This window comes from Hirundo rustica, chromosome 1 (genome assembly GCF_015227805.2).
Source record: "Hirundo rustica isolate bHirRus1 chromosome 1, bHirRus1.pri.v3, whole genome shotgun sequence".
NCBI classification, from domain to species: domain Eukaryota; kingdom Metazoa; phylum Chordata; class Aves; order Passeriformes; family Hirundinidae; genus Hirundo; species Hirundo rustica.
Window position 1 is genome coordinate 60,381,567 of NC_053450.1, and position 17,314 is coordinate 60,398,880.

The following is a 17,314-nucleotide window of genomic DNA, read 5'->3' on the forward strand; positions in this document are numbered from 1 at the left end:
TTCGGTAATTTCCTTGCAGACTTTAGTGATCTGTGGTTGGAAATACCCATAGAAAGAGACCTAGTTTTGGTTTGGAAATTATGAAGTGGTAGAGGTAGTGCTTTTTGCTTCTTTTTTCCCCTGTATGCACAATATTGTCTTTGTTCTCACTCTTCCCCTGACTCTTGAGATTTGCATTCTTGTTTTCCATTCTTGGGTTACAATGGTAAATATTACCAAGGATCCTTTTAGCATGTTGCTTTCTTACTTGTAGGATATGCCTTAGTATGTGGATATGTTTAATAGTTTTTGATACACTTAATTATGTTAAGTCATACAACTTTGAGTATTGTGTCACTCAATTCAGGAAGGATGTTGAGGTCCTGGAGCACGTCCAGAGAAGGGCAATGAAGCTGGTGAGGAGTCTGGAGTACAAGTTGTGTGAGGAGTGACTGAGGGAGCTGGGGATGTTTAGCCTGGAGAAGAGGAAGCTCAGAGGGGACCTTATCATTCTCTACAGCTCCTTGAAGGGAGACTGTGGCCAGGTGGCCTCTTCTACTAAGCATCCAGTGACAGGACAGGAGAACACAGCCTTAAGCTGCACCAGGGGAGGTTTAGGTTGGACATCAGGAGGAATTCCTGCATGAACGGGTGATTAGACATTAGAATGAGCTGCCCAGGGAAGTGGAGGAGTCACTGTCCCTGGAGATAATTTGACTTGGCATTCAGTGCCATGGTCTAATTGGTATGGTGGTGTTTGGTCATCGGTTGGACTTGAGGACCTCAGAGGTGTTTTCCAACCCAACTGATTCTGTCATTCACTGGTGTGACTGACTAGTCATCCTCTAAGTTAACAGCTCTCTATATGTGATAGCTTTTGCTGCATAAAAAAATGCACCAACATTGATTAACAACAATTTAAATTGATTAAATTAACTTTTTTTCAATACTAAGGGTGAAGTAAAAAACATTTTTCACTTTTTTGTTACTATGTTTTTCTGTAAGAAAGAAACAAGCTGTGGGATAAGGTACTTTAAATAAATGCTACCTCTTGATCACATCCTATGCTGTGTTTTGCAGTCGAGTTATTGCTTTGGATAATTTATTGATTTTTTTTTTTTTTTTTTTTTTTTCTTTCTTGCTGTTGCTATATTTTCTTCAAGCCTGCATGGAACTCTATGAATTCTTTGTTTTATTCTGAGACAGTTACAAAATAACATTGCAGCTGATAATGACTTACAGGTTGATTCTCACTTCCTAACTGATGAGTGAGATGATTCTCACTGTTTGGTTGTAGCATATTTTATTAGTTAAAACCTTTTTAAAAGTCTTATTGGCAGTTTAATGTCACAAAATATGAAATACCAATACTGTATTGCAAGTACTGCAGTGTGTTTTCTTCTGAATACCTTGTTGCTCCCTGCACATTACAAATACTGTGGTACTGGATGTTATTGCTATGTGATGGACTGAGGAGGGAAAGTGAGGATGGTTGGAATCTGCAAATTTAACTGCTTTAATTACCTTAACCATTGGTCTGAGAGTCTCAAACAAGTGGCTGCTGTTCACTTTCTCATTCTGTGTGTTCAAATTCATTTCAAACTAGACATTAAACTTCCATGCTCTTCACGGTGTTGGTTTTGTCTGCATTTTTTTCTCTCATACTTCCAAACTTCCATTTGTATTATATATGAAGTTTCATCTTCAGGCACATCTTAACTGATAAAGTTGTATTTCAGTTTTGCTTTTAAGCATGGAATGGTAGGAGATGGTAAAGAGAGAAAAGTCTGAGGCCTCGTTTGCCGCAGGACATTTGTTTTGCCGTCGGGTGCTTCACAGTGTTGAAAAGTGGTGGAAAGCAATTGTAGTCAAGCACATAGATTATATTTCATTTATATCCAAGAGGTGCCAGCCTGATTTCATAACTGCATATTGGTAACTTGAAAAAATAAAGCATTTTAGCTCTCATAATCACGTAGTATACTTGTTATATAGAAAAATAATGAAAAACATATAATTTGGTAAATGTAGGGAAAACTTTTTTTTTTTTTAAGGTGAAGAACGGCCCTACGTACAACTGTACAGAATGTAGCTGTGTCTTCAAAAGCTTGGGTAGTTTAAATACACATATCAGCAAGATGCACATGGGTGGTCCACAGAATTCTGCAAGTGCTTCTACAGATGTATCTCAAGTTACAGCGGTAAGCTCTGCTTGGTATATTGTGAAAATGCCTTTGAGAGTTTAATTAGGTCTATATCTTAATTCCAGTAATTCTTCAGATAGGTTAGAACTTCTAGACCTGTAGCTGTCTTTTTGTCTTTTCCAAGTTTTGTGTGATTTTTTGGTATTAATTTACAGGATTAAATATTGGGAAAATGTAAATTGGCCAACTATATGCAAAAAATATTTACAATTCAAGGGTTTGGCTGAAAATATAGCAGTTTATTTCTGCAACTACATAAAGTATAATTCTTGTTTGTACAGATTATCTTAGCCTCCTCTGATAAAATAAAATTTATGGGGAAGTTTTATATAATGGTTTCAACTCATTTTCATAAATTGTTTGTGTAATTCTAGTCCATATAAACACATAGTGGATTCTTTTGTGTATATCTGATAACTTTTTAAAAATGTTAGCTCTATATTAGGCAGATTACAAAAGAGAAAATATAGCTTTATTGGAAGCAGCTAATGTTTTTCTTTCTTTACCAAGATACAAAAAAGAGCTGAAATTCAGAAAATGTGTCTGGTTTCATAAGACTACAGTGCATTTTGAGCCAGTGCATATTTAAATTATCATAGTAGCTTCTTCTTTTCTTTGATTAGAACAACCTTTTCTCCATTTTGTCCCCTCTACTATGCCTAATCTACAGCTCATGCTTGAATGTTCAGTGATGACAAGTAATACTAGACTTTGAAAGAGGAGGGTTAAAAGTTGAGGTCTGAACATCATTTTCCAGCTGTGTCTTCTTGAAATAAACTGTCTAGTAATGTTGTTTGGAAGAGCTTTTTTTACATTTTCTGAAGTTGTTTTACAGGGCAGATGTTAATTGTTTCTCCATGTTAAATCATAAAAAGAAAGACTAATGATTTGTTTTTAAGTACATATATTCTCTGTCTTTTGTTACATTTCTACCTTCTCAAGCCTAATCTTAAAAGCAGGATGGAAAAGAATTCCTTCATACTATCTCATGGTTTTTTTCCCCTGACCAGCTCTGTTTTTATTTTTTTGGTTTGTTTAAATGGTTTGGATTTGCTTAGGATATTGATATTACAGCAGTGTGGTATTATGTCTGCTTGCATGAATACTTCTGCTTGCATGCAAGAAGGGAATAGCAAAAACTGCCATACAATAGCATAAACAAAGAGAGAGAAGGGAGAAAAAGATTCTTTCTAAAAATAGATGCCAAGAAGTTCAGTAAGGAGAAGCAGAGATAAAAAATGACATGTCAATTGCATATTAGAGGGGGATTATACTTTTTATTTTTAATCTAATATCTGAATCTGCATATATTTAATTATTCCTATTTTTTTCTATTGCTTTAGAAACTTAGATTAGCACTAGCATTCTTAGATAATAACTTTCCTTCATTCTGCTGAAAACTTGCAGAGCTGCTTTAACAACAAATCTCCAGTACAGTAATTCTATTCTGAAGTTTGCCATCAATCTCTGTCATCTCTTGGTACATACCTGGGGATGAGCAATGATTATGTCCTTATTAAGTACCCATGCCAAAAGCTGAAGTTTCCTGAAGTGCTGTGCAACCAAAGAATGTAATCTCGTGTGATACATAAGAATGTTTTCTAAATTATAGTGACTGTAAGGCTGTCTTTTTGCTGTCATTTGCTGCATTAGTATTTATAGCTAAGATGATTTTGTGGACTTCTGTTTCTGTCACATATTCTGATTTTTCTGTGCTACTTTTCTGCATTGTATGCGCCATGTTTTTCTTTTTTTGATAAAGATTTAAAGTATTTTGATTTCTTTGTAGGACTCTGTCACCCAGCCTTTAACAACGTCCCCTGCTAATCTTTTGCAGCCTGTTGATAACAAATGGAAGAATGTAAGTGTGAAATTTTTGTTATATTTTTGTGCCAAGACTGTAAGTGGAAAAAACTTTGCATAATTTTGTAAATTTTCATTTAACTGGTGAAAAAGGGTACACTGTGATACTTTGTGATAAGTTAGATCAGCTAATATGTGAAGGGAAGGTCCTTGGTGAATGCAGCTGGTTATTCAGAGGTGGAAAAGGTTCTTGAATAGATTATGTTGCCTCATTTGTTTACACACTCATGATTTTGCATGTAAGTTTGTTCAACAAGCTTTAATGCTTGTCTGTTCAACAGGAGGTAAATACTTTTCTGTAAAAAATAAAGATCAGAGAGTAAGCATTCTTTAAAATCCTGGATTGCCTTACCCCTCTGCATTTATTTTGCAGGGATTATCATGGTTTGGTTGGAGAGGGAAAGAGCTGTGTTCATATGAGTTGAGTTGATTGGAATTTAGGCAACAGAGGACCGTGGGGCTCGGAAGGAGCTGTGGAGCTGGGGAAGGATGGAGCAGGGCTGACTTTCTGGAACTTCATGGCAAACAGTTGTAGTGTACAGGAAGGTCTGTACGTGCCAGCCCCTCTGAGAATTCTGGCAGCTTTTGTTGCAGCTATACAGGGTCTTGTTTGTCAGCTATAGGTTGCAGCATGGTATCTCAGGGACAGACCATCTGACTTACAGTCTCCCCTTCCCAGCTTCAGCTCCTGAGTATTTTCCCTTGTACTCAAACCCACAAAACCAAGGACTGGGAAGTGTGGCAGTATTGCTTTAAAGTCACCATAAACAGCCCATCCACTGTAGGCAGGGCAGAGGAGGTGGAAGGGTGGCACAGAATATGTGTAATAGAAGTGTTAGAATGTTTGGAACTCGCAGTTGGCAATGGAATTGTTGAGTGCTTCGATAAGGATCAAGAGGCAAACAAATAATGCAGATATTGTGGGAGTTGTCTGTAGACCTTCCAGGCAGGAGGATGACATTGACAAATTATTCTTTGAGAAACTAAGGGACACCTCTGAGTCTACTGTCCTTGCCCCTTATGGGGAGTTTCAACTTGCCAGAATTTACCGGGGAGAGTCACACAGCTGATACAACCTGATTGCTAAAAAACCTGAATGACAACATTATGGAATAGGTCCTAAGGGAACAGACTCAGAAAGATGCCCTCCTTGATCTACTGCTTGTCAGCAGAGGGGATCTCATGAGCGAAATGGAGATTGGCTGCCACCTTGGCCACAGTGACCATGAAGCAATAGAGTTTAAAATCTCTGTTGACAGGAGGAAAAATGCCAGCAAAACCTCAGCTCTGGATGTGAGGGGAGCAGACTTCTGGCTGCTCAGGGAACTAGTAAATAGGGACCCCTGGGAAAATGCTTCTGCAGATGCTGGGGAATACCAGTGCTGGTCACTTTTTAAATATCACCCTTCTGAGGGCACAGGAGCAGGGAATTCACAAATGTCACAAGTCAAGCAGGCAAGGCAGGAAGGCCATGTTGGCTGAACAGAGATCTTCTCTTAGAAATACGGCAGAAAACAAAGGTGTATGCCCTGTTGAAGCAAGGTCAGGTGATATGGGAAGAGTACAGAGATACTGCTTGTTGCTGTAGGAAGAAAAAATTTTGTGGGGCCAAGGCTCAGCTGCAGTTGAAGCTGGCCAGAACTGTGGGAGACAGTAAAGAGTTCTTTCAAACAGATTCATGGCAATAGGCAGTGTAACATCCATTACAGGGTGAGGATGGTTACCTCACAAATAAGGGACTTCGTCTGTTCAGCCTGGAGAAGACTTAGACCTCATTGCAGTTAAAACTTGTTCATGCCGGGAAGGGGCAGACACTGATATCTTCTCTGTGGTGACAAGAGACAGGACCTGAGGGAATAGCCCAGAGGGTGGTTGTGCACTGGAAAAGGTTCCCCAGGGAAGTGATCACAGCACCAAAAACATATGGAGTTCAAGGAGCATTTGGACAATGGTCTCAGACATGTGGTGTGACTCTTGTGGTATCCTGCACAGGGCCAGGAGTTGGACTCGATGATCCTGATGAGCCCCTCCCAAAATATTCTGTGATAATGTGACGAAGAGTGTCAGGTTTTTCCTAGTGTGAAGTATGAGTTGGGAGCAGTGGATCCCATTGCCTTCTCCTCCCAGAATTGTCTGAAACTGCCAGGCATCTTTCCAGCCACTCTGCCCCCAGCCCGTAGCACTGCCTGGGGTTTTTATGATCTAAGTGCAAGACCTGACACTTGGCCTTGTTGAACCTCATACAGCTGGACTGTTGACCATGTCTGTCCATATCCAGGGTTGTGTATGGTCTGTATTTCATTCTGGCAATTCTTAGGGTTTTTACAGTTGTCTGTTTATAGTGTTCACTATTCATAAACTCTATTCAATGATACAGGAGGTGTCAGAGCCATCAGAATCCTTAAAATATGCTGTGTTTATTAGTGAAGAGATTCAAGGTGCATTAGCTGCCTTGTGCATCAGATGAAATACTTGGATGTGTTCTCATCTTCTGGTTTGAAGAAGAGGGAGAAGTTTGTCATCTTAATAGGGAAGAGGAAACACCTTTGAGGGTCAAAGCTAGGCAAATTGACACCTGGAAGTAAAGTATGAAATTTTAGTGAAGATAATTTACTCATGGATCCATGTATTGAAGTTGGATGGCAACAGAAAAAAATTAACCACAATAAACTACTTGATTTAAAGAACTGCTGTAATTTTTTACTGTTACTTGAAGGAATAATTCACTCAGAGCAGGCACACTGTGTTACACAGCAGATCAGACAAACCAAGGGTCATCACAAGGTCCAGTGTTCCAGTTGAACAGTGGAATTACCAAGAAAATCTGGAAAGAGACCTCTGAAACTTCTTCTAATTAGCAATGTATCTTAAGTACAATGTATCTAATTAACAATGCATCTTAAGAGTAACAAATTTCTTATATGTGCATGTGTATACATTGTTGTTCAAAAAAGATAACCTCCATGAGACTGGATATAAACTGCTTTGTAATACGCAGGACACAGCGGCTAAATGCATGTAATGCTGTAATTTCATATCATAGATGATGTTGAGAAGTTCCCTCATTAGCAATTAATTTTTTCTCTTGCTAAAGCCTGGGGGAATTTTAGACACTTTTAGTGTAGGCATCCTGCTCTACATAAAAACTTCCTTACATTCTGCTTCCAGAAAAAACATCGTAAAGAGCTGTTACACTCTGCAGCAAACTGCTTTGCATCAGTTCCTGTTTATGCCATTCTCATTGCAATATGGTTTGTCACCCGTATTGTAATGTTTATAGCACTTTTGCTTAATCGGAATCTGAAGAGATACGGATTTTTGTGTCACAAGTGAGGTGAAAAAGGAATTAATTGTTAGATCAGCAAAGTAACAAGTGATACTTTCAAGTGCATGCAAGAGAAACAAGATAAGGATTTCGTTTTTATCATCTCATGAGAAGGCATTAAGAATATTTCATCAAATTCACAGGACAAAATCTGAGTCAAGCTAATGTTTCTTAATATAATTCTTTGTAGCCATCCTTTATTTACTACAGTAACTGTCATCGTAACTATTTCTAGTGTAAAGTGTTAGTATAAAGAAAATCTCAGGGAAGATTTCAGATTAGAAGGAAATAGTAGAAATGTGAAGCCTAAGATTATTCGTTGCTGAAAATAATCTGAAAGCAGATAGCCTTTTATATCTTTTATATATATGTGATTGCACATGCACTTTGAAGTGAATATTAGAAGCAAATAACCAGTGTGTTCTAGGATACCCAGCTGTGGTATAAATATGTATTTCTATTTTCTGCAGTAAAACAAATTATTGAAAACAGTTGTTTCAGTAATGGTATACTTGTGCAGTCTCTTTGTCATAAGAAGAGAAGTTTATAAATGTTGGCAAACAAGAATCTTTATTTCTGCTTTTAAAATAAATACCAAGGCACTTTATCACTTCTTCCCTTCATATTTGTTACTTAGGTAGTCTAAGGTACACAATTTCAAATTAAAGATTGAGAAATTAGATTTTTACACTATTTGTGAAATTTTTTTAGTATTTTGATGGAGCCTGATGTGTATTTAAATTTTTAGAATATGAAGAGATTCCTCTAAAGCTATATGGTTTCAAATGTTCCAAATTAAAGGGGAAAAGTTAGTAATTTGTTCTGAAAAAGTTTGATACAGCAACACAGATAATTTACTAAAAAAAAAAAAAAAGTTTCTAATGGAGGGTTGTTTTTTACAAAGGACCTCCTTGAGTTAAATGTGAATTTTAAAAAGATAGCCATGTCAGTTTATTTCTTTTGGGAATTGCTTTTCATGTAGACTTTACATGTGGAGTTTTGTAGTTGATCCCTCCCTGTGTTTCCTAAATTGGTTGAAGGTTCAACAGTTAAGAGTAAATGTAATTCAAGCTGTAAGCTTACAACTTCAAGCTTGAGAAGAAGTGAAAAAAAAAGAGCTTTACAAAAGCATTTCTGTAATGGGGTGAGCAAACTTGGAATGGGGCTCTGTATAATAATCCTTATGTCCTGTATAAGTAGCTATCCTCGTAGTGGACAGATACCAGATATTTCAGGTAAGGGATCTGGGTAGGTGAGTTCATAACACATACTTTTGATCTTCCTTGACAAACTTACTGCTGTATATTTCAGGCCACCCATTTTCGGTCTCCACTTCTTCAACAGACAGAAAACCAGGTGTCTCCAGCTGCTGCTCATCAGGGTCAGCAGACTGTCACTGATGTTATTCAGCAGCTCCTTGAGTTATCAGAACCAGGTCCTGTAGAAAATAACCAGCCTCAACAACCTGGTCAACAGCTCAACATTGCAGTGGGGATCAGTAGAGATATTTTGCAGGTAAGAGCTCTGTGTGAGGACAGCTTTACATTTCAGTGATTGGTTTCTCATTCTTTCTTATATTTCAATGAAATTCGTTCTTAGTATTTTCAATTATAACATTCCTTATGGATTTCTAAACAATCCATCATTTGAGAAAGTATTGTAAAGATTTATTGAATGGGTATGGACCACGCCAATATATCTTTGTATGACTTTAAGCGTATACAGATATTTTTACTGATACCTTAAGCCTTTTTTTCCTGTTGCCTAGAAGCAGCCTGTGGCATGTCCTTAGGTTATGCCGTGCTTAAAACATGGTATCATTCAAGAGGGGAAAAATATTTTTATCTGGTTAAAAAAATGAGAATATGTACATGGCCTTTACCTGTTCTAATTAATAAGGGCTATCTGAATATTTGTGCAAGAATTTTTTTTTTCTGAGGTTAGCCAATGTTTTTCCTAAAAACCTTAGTATATTTTGTCCTTGATAATGGCAGAAGGAGAGTCAGTGTAACAGACAGTGTAACAGGGTGATGAATTACTGTCTGTGCTTGTTCTGCAGCCTGTGCCGCATAAAGGCACAAACAGGATGGACCAAGGCAGAGAATAATATTCTTTCATGTTAGTGGTAGCCTGCTAACCTGTAAGGTACCTCTTCATCTCTAGACTTTTAAGTACCATTTAAATTTGGGGTTGGAAGACACAAATGTTATGTGCAGCTATGGGCAAGTTCACCCTTTTGGCTGTGCTGAGTTCTTTAATGTCTGGAATGTAATGAAGAATTGGAAAGAGTAACTATGTTATACATAAGTATTATCCTGACAGCTATTAAAAAAAATAAAAAGAAAGTTGTTTCCTGAAAGGCAGCTGCTGAGAAATGTGTAAGTGCAGAAAATCCAGCCTAAAGTTTCACAATCAGAAATCAATGCTGTGTAATAATGTGTTTGCAGGTTTGAAATACAGCTGAAATTTTGTGAGAATGAGACATTTAATTCCTTTAATTACATTTGCATTGTATCTTCTAAGTACTTGTTCGAGAAAAGTTGGGGATAACTGTGGAATGTTTCTTCCTTAACTAGGAGGTTTTTTTGTTCTTTTTTTAGCAAGCATTAGAGAACAGTGGGTTGTCGTCAATTCCTGTCTCTGCACATTCTACTGACTGCAGCCAGGCCAAGGCTGCTGGGGCCCAGGATCAGAACCCAGATGTCCCGAGCCTCTCAAATCATCAGGCTGATTCTAATAGTGCTGAACATGATAAGGAGCAAGACAGTACAGACAAACTAGATAAAAAAGAAAAAAAGTTCATTAAGAAAAAATCACCATTTTTGCCTGGTAATATTGCCAATGCTTTCTACTTCTTGTGCTGTAAAGAGTGTAGTAATTGTGGGTGTGTTTATGGCTTTATAAAGGGATTTCCCAAAATATGGTGTGAATTAGTTGTGAACAGTGTTTGTTCTGTGTAAGGTGTGATTAATAATACTTACCATTTTCATTATAAAATATATTTTCATAAAATAAATGTGTCAGGATGGCATGAAGTGAAATGATACGTCTAAATCTTTTGGAGGAAATCAGTGGAGTTATTGGAAAAGGACAAAAAAAGTATGTGAATCTATTATTCTCTCCCATCATCCTTCTCTGACAAGGACTGGGTTCTCATTGTGTGTCTCAGAGTAGAGTTCTTGCAAGGACTATTCCTCCCCTTTGGAAGTGAGGCATAAGGGCAGGACTGCAGATCTTGATTGATCCGATGTAGGGAAGGATGAAGGCTGGCATTATGTATAATTCTTCATGTCACCTGTTTCTGGAATCACAGTACTGATATGATACTGTCACCATACATACGTGTTACTATTCTGCCTCTGTAATGTTTCGTGTATATGCAAGCCTGCCGTTTGTCTCTGTGTGCTTAAATGCAACTTCAGTTTCAAGGTTGTTTGAGCTTTATGGCTGCTAGAAGTTGTTTGTTCCAAGTAAAGCCTTTATGCTTTAGCAGCCAGCCTGGTATATACAGTGCTATAATGCAGCCTTTGATCTCTGTCTGTAGTATCTTCATAGGTGCATTGATGTTGCTTTTTCTTTTGCAAGGGATGGAGAAATTGATCCAAAGTAAATGCTTGTCTTCTTCAATATAGCTGTGATAAAAATTAACATGATTTTTTTCCTCTGGTAATAATTATTTTGTTGCTTAGGTTTAACAGTAAGAACTCTCTAGCTGTGACTGCAAATAAAAATAAAAGGTCACTGCTGTACAGCCAAACACAACCGCTTTTGTTTTTTGGTAATGTGACCTTAGTGTGTTGACAGGAAAAGAAACACTAGGTTAACTAATTTAAATGAGCAAACAGTCTGATATTGAGTAACATATATTAATAAAAAACTTGGATAGGTTTTAGAAGGGGTTTCTTTAATTTTTTGTGGAGAAAAAAAGTCTGTTGCCTTAGGACAGACCTTAGGGTTCCTGGATCATAAAACAACTTTTGTAGAAAAAGTAGCCTTAAATTGTTAATCTATCAAAAGGATTTGTGCCTTCTTTCTTCCTTTACATGTTTGCAAAATGTAATTTAAGTCTGAATTTACAAATGAGGATCAAGCAAAATATCTTCTCCAGTTAGATGTGTTAAACACATAAAGTAATTTGGTGTGGTTGTGGTTGAGGATTTACAGTCGTTGGATAATTTTGTGTTAGATTTGATATTTATAAGTTAACTGGTATATTGTATTGCATTTACAGCTGCATTCTACATTTCTAAGGCACAGAAATGGCGTTATTTGAATTTCAACAGGATTCTCTTGGGGGTTTTTTTTGTCATTTCAGCCCATCACCATTTTCATGAAGTAGAATATATCTGATAGAGAAGTTACTCTTCTATGAAGAATGTTGTGATGGCATCTATTTCACAAAGTGTTTTTGTGGTCTGATTGCTTTGTACAGTAGCATTAATGTAGTGGGATTTTTCAAAAATTGCTAGAAAGCTTAAAAAGCATTCATTTTGATATTCCTTGTTTTAGGTTCTATACGTGAAGAAAATGGAATCAGGTGGCATGTTTGCCCATACTGCTCTAAAGAATTTAAAAAACCAAGTGATTTAGTGCGCCACATTCGCATTCACACCCATGAGAAGCCATTCAAGTGTCCCCAGTGCTTCCGCGCCTTTGCCGTGAAGAGCACTCTAACAGCACACATAAAAACACACACTGGCATTAAAGCTTTCAAGTGCCAATTTTGTATGAAAAGCTTTTCCACCTCAGGGAGTTTAAAAGTTCACATTCGCCTGCATACAGGTAAGGCCTTGAAATGGCTTTGTATGATGTGGGTGGGACCTTGAATGAGAAAAGGCTGTGAAATGTCTAAGTTGTAGACATGTCTGCTATGTCATTGTTAATATCTCTCAGAGAGTTAGTGTTGTATGTGATGAGTGTAATTATTTGTCATAATTTTCTAGTGTTTCATGGCTTTGACACTTTGGGCTCTTACAAAAAATGTGGATGTTTAAATTTCTGATGATGAGTCAGCTGTTGTTCCTTTCTAATATCACTACTCTGAATGTATTTAATTGTCTTTTCTAAAGAGTCATGTTCTCACAATTTGAGTTTTGATTTTACTTTATCCCCAGTCACCTTTAATATTTGCTCTGCATCTTCCCTCCCCACACTTTTTGATAATTTCACTCGACTGGTTACTTCCCATTTTATGTTCTACATTACAGTGTTGCTTCATGTTTTCACCAACTTACCTGTTTTCAGCATCTTACACTGAATATCTTAAAACTCCTCTGATCATATGGTCTTTGTTTACATAATGCATGATGTCTTCAAAACCTTTTAATGTGATTGAACTATCCTTTCCGTAAAGAAGAATTCCTGTTCTGCTTTTGGTAGGCTACCTGGTTGTTTTCCAAGTTCTTCTTTTGTTCATACGGGCAAATAAAGTTGCAGCAAGATAAATGTACTGCTCTTCCCTTTAATTCTTGTTTATGTAATTACCTTCTGCAAAAGTATAATTTATTGGCTTAAGTGCATTTGGGATCCAACATATTTTATAGTTTGATATATTTTATCCATGAAATATCAATGTTGGATTCATCTGCAGAAAGCCTTCCACTTTTTTTTTTTTTTTTTTTTGACTTGTAATCCAGTATTTTTTATTTTTTTTTTCCTTTTTGTTTAAAGTCAGGCATTATTCATACAAGCATTCAGATTAATTCAGAGGGCAGAAGCACTAGGTGGCTTGGAAAACAGGTAGTCCTGTGTTTATGGAACTGCTCTGTAGTTTCAGATAATGTTTCATTTATTGCATTGTGAAGAATGGGTCATTCTTCTACATTTTTTCTGCCTGTGATTGAACTTGATAAAAGCTGTCTTCATAATATGCAGTCACGTTTAAGTCCTTTTAAGTCCAAGATTTCCCCTTGAACAAAACTAGAAAGGTGTTCAGCTTTGCCTGTCTCTAACTTACCAATTTCTCTGGGAAGTCCCTCCCAATGAGATGTTTCTACTGGATTTTTCATTACAAAAGTCTTTCTTTGATATTTCTATTGGCGTGCTTTTTTGACTGCTGTCAAACAGAGCTGATGTTTTTGGAGACAGATGTAGAATTTTTTCAACTTTGTCACATTCCCTGTTCCCTCTCTTTTATCCTATTATATCACATATTTGTCTGTGTGTTTGCTGTTTGCTTTTTCTCACAGTACTTTAAAAGTTTGTTTTGGAAGGACTTTAGCTTGCTATGTGGAATTCTTACGAGAGCTTCTTGAAACACTTGAAAATTGCTGTCGCTTGCATCATCCAGTTTCTTGATAACATGCTTCAAGTGATGTGTTTCAGTCAATTAGCCATTCAGCAGATTAGTTGTTACTTTGATTGGGTTTTATAGATCTGTTTTGAAAACCTGTGTTACAGTAAACACTGTGAGAGAAAGCAAAAAAAAAAAAAAAAAAACAGGAAAGAGAATCAGTATTCTAAAGCTGCATTTCAAGGTTGATGGAAATAAAATTTTTAACTAATTTTTTTTTTTTAAATATTTTGCAGGTGTTAGGCCTTTTGCTTGTCCTCACTGTGACAAGAAGTTTAGAACATCGGGCCATCGGAAAACTCATATCACTTCACATTTTAAACATACGGAACTAAGAAAGCTGCGACACCAACGTAAACCCGCAAAAGTTCGAGTAGGAAAGTCAAGTGGTCCAGTACCAGACATTCCTTTGCAAGAGCCCATACTCATAACTGATTTAGGTAAAGAGCGTGTAAATCCATACTCTCTTGAAATCTGGATTTCAGTGGAACATAAAGGTTGCATTTTAATCAAGCAAAAGCATTCAGAGCTCACTCTTAAAGATGCACGTTGAAATAAGTCATCAAAAACAAACTTCAGCAAAGTGCTGTATTTTATAGTTTGCTTGCACTAGAATTAATAAGAACAGTATTTTTTATTTACAGTGAAATTGTATAAGCCTTACCAGTAAGAAAGTATATACATTTTTATATTAGGAGTTTAATTTGAATATTAGACTGTTGGTATAGAAGAGATGACAGTTTATGACCTAGAGTCTCCTTAAGATGATCATGTTTCAATAAACATTTGTAATGAAGGTTACAGATAATAATGATTCAGTTTGTTACGTGATTTTAAAGCATTTGTTGTAATTATGACCTGAACTGAATTAGTAGTAATCATTAGTGGTCGTATTTCAAAAAAAAAAGAGGAGCTTAATTCTGGAAGCTGCTTTGGAGAATTCATCCAGTTATTTTAAATCGTATTGTATAAATATTGTCACAAGATTATGTAAAACCACTTTTTGGAAGAAGTTGTACAAAACAGTATGTTGTTGTCCCACAGAGGTCAGTGTAGTGGGTGAGGTGTTTACTCTTTGTTGTTTGATTGAACATTCTGCTAACCCCTGACTTGTCTACTGTGTAGTCATTTTTATGGTGGAATCTTACATTGATAATATCTTGAGCTTATATCAATAAAATCGTTATCACTCTTTAAAAATCCTTTTGCTTTCACTGCATCCAGCAGTCACTGAAAGCAAGAGTAGGGGTTATTTTGGTATCAGATAGAAGAAATTTAAATTTTTGGGGTGGAATCCAAACTTAGCTACAGACAGACCAGACAGTATTTCTTTTTTGAGTGAACCCCAGAAACAAGTATAATGCCATTTCTCGATTTTGAAGAGAAGCTCCATTTCAATACAATTAAGATCTGCTCAGTGAAAGTCTTATTTTTGGAAAAAAAATTAATATTAACAAGAAATACTACAGAAATTGTTTCCTATGGATGCTAATAACACATGAGCTCTGCTGGTATTAGAATGTTCAATGTAAAAAGTTCTACTGTTTATCTAGGTGTCATGCTTTTTCAACCCCCTGACAATATTTCCACATTTTTACTCCTTCCCCCCTGAAAAATAATCATAGTTTTTTAGAGGTGTCAAGAACCTAAAAATTTCACTTGTAATAGTGTTAATCTTTGAGTGTCACTTCTGTTGATACATGTTTTGCTTTCTAAAATAGTCTTGATTTTTCTGAAAGCCTATGAAAAAAAGTCTGAAAATTGTTCTCTACCTGTTTCAATGTTTTTCACAAAAGGAATCTTAAATATTTGTCAAATTGTATACCTGATAATACCTGATATACACTGATTAAATATCATTTGCTAAGGTTGAGGTTGGAAGAAGAAGTTATTGTTGGATCAGTAATAAATTCATAACTGTCAGCTTTTTCTAAAGTTAATGCTTATTTTGGACAAGGCTGCTACTGTAGTGAGGTGGATCTGTGGCTAAAAGAAGAACTTACTTCTAAAATACTTTGTACAGTGTAATAGCTATAATGCTAAATAGATGGATGCATAATTTTAAGTAAATGCTGAAAACATGCATATTTTCTTTTTATTTTTGGATACTGCAAGTTTAGTCATACTTTCTTTTCAAATACTAGCTTATCAGACTACTGCATCTTGGAATAGCTTTACCAATCAGTTTTTCCTTTCTGTGTGTGTGTGTGTTTATATATGCAGGTCTTATCCAGCCAATCCCCAGGAATAGCCAGGTCTTCCAAAACTATTTTAACAGTAATTTTGTGAATAATGCGGAGAGACCATACAAATGCTATTATTGCCATCGAGCCTATAAAAAATCCTGTCATCTTAAACAACACATCAGGTAAGATAAACACAATAAAGGAAATGTATGCCATAACAAATTTGTGGAAAGGCACAGAATTTATATAGTAGTCACTGAAAAGACTTTTTTACCACTGAACCAGTGATAACAGATTTTTTTTTTTTCTTGTAGAGTTGGAGGAGGCTTTGGACTAACTCATGCCTATGTGCAGTTCTAGCAGTATAAGTGGTTGTGTTCAGTGTGCAGTTTAGTTTACTGACACTTGGATTCTTTTTGCCAAAACAGTGTGTAGAAAATAACAAGCATTGTTTGTGAATTCTTATGGTAATTTTGAAATTGCATGCTCCAGATTGCCTGCTTTGTATGTAACTCCCATTTTTTGAGAGGGAAATTTGCCTTTTGTCCTGTATGGAAAACCTGAAAGAATTTGAGCTTACACTGTAATATTGTAAATACTGTTGGGGATCATTTAGTTGCTTGAAGCTCAGTTCAAGTTCTGTGTAGTCAGTGCTTGTTAGAGTCACAAAGTCATGGAGTCATAAAAAAAATTGGGTTGTAGGAGAGCAAGTGGAGGTAACAAATCCAATCTTGTTTTGAAAACAAGAGTATCTTCAAAGTTAGGATCAGGTTGTGATTTTACAGGCAATGAGATTTAACATTTAGTCAGGGTATGAAACAGTGCTCTCTGACTTACAAACTATAAATAATTAGAAGAAGAAATATGAAAAAAATCCACCAAAGATGATTACTGGAATGTAAGGGAAGAATCTGTATGAGCAGGTGGCAGTCTGCTTGTTTCTGCAGTGTAAACTATGTACCACTTTCTCACTCTTAACTCGGATCATGGTGAGCTCTTCATACTGTCTTTACGAATCAAACTCTGTATTTTTAAACTCTCAGACTGCCTTGAAACAGTTCTTGGGTTTTATACACTATCTTAACAGGAGGAAGGGAAACTTTACAATATCCCATCTTTTCTTTTGTAATATCCTATCTAGATTTCTTGCTGTCTTGAGACACATTCTAGATGGATTGATTTAAATGAAAAAAAATTTGAATTATACTGAAAATGCAAAAATGTGATGTGGGTACCAATCACCTGCTGCTGTGTTTCTTTGATCTTTCAACAGACTACTGAGTGAAGCATGACTTTGTTTAAGGTTTCGTGGAAGAATTAGAAACTTTTTTCTTTCTTACATGTTTGTTTTTTTTAAATTGGCATTGCTATAATTAAATTGCTGTGCTTGATAATTGTGTGGACAGTGTCCAGTGTGTCCTCGTGGAGTAGTGTTGATCATTGCTTGCAAAGCTTGTTTCCTTAT

The 17,314-nt window shown here is 36.3% G+C and overlaps 1 protein-coding gene across 5 annotated transcripts in view; it reads left to right on the plus strand.

The window, feature by feature from the left end:
- The window catches only part of ZNF236 (zinc finger protein 236), a 72,254-nt gene that overhangs the window by 20,333 nt on the left and 34,607 nt on the right, over nucleotides 1–17,314 (plus strand). For all 5 annotated transcript variants that reach the window (XR_009208081.1, XM_040067415.2, XM_058421566.1 and 2 more), the window contains exons 7-13: nucleotides 2,034–2,180; nucleotides 3,973–4,044; nucleotides 8,683–8,886; nucleotides 9,972–10,200; nucleotides 11,881–12,153; nucleotides 13,900–14,103; nucleotides 15,887–16,031. Coding sequence is in view for 4 of the 5 variants with exons in the window: in XM_040067415.2 (XP_039923349.1) it covers nucleotides 2,034–2,180; nucleotides 3,973–4,044; nucleotides 8,683–8,886; nucleotides 9,972–10,200; nucleotides 11,881–12,153; nucleotides 13,900–14,103; nucleotides 15,887–16,031 (1,274 nt within the window). In the remaining variant the exon portion in view is untranslated. The remainder of the gene's footprint in view (nucleotides 1–2,033; nucleotides 2,181–3,972; nucleotides 4,045–8,682; nucleotides 8,887–9,971; nucleotides 10,201–11,880; nucleotides 12,154–13,899; nucleotides 14,104–15,886; nucleotides 16,032–17,314) is intronic.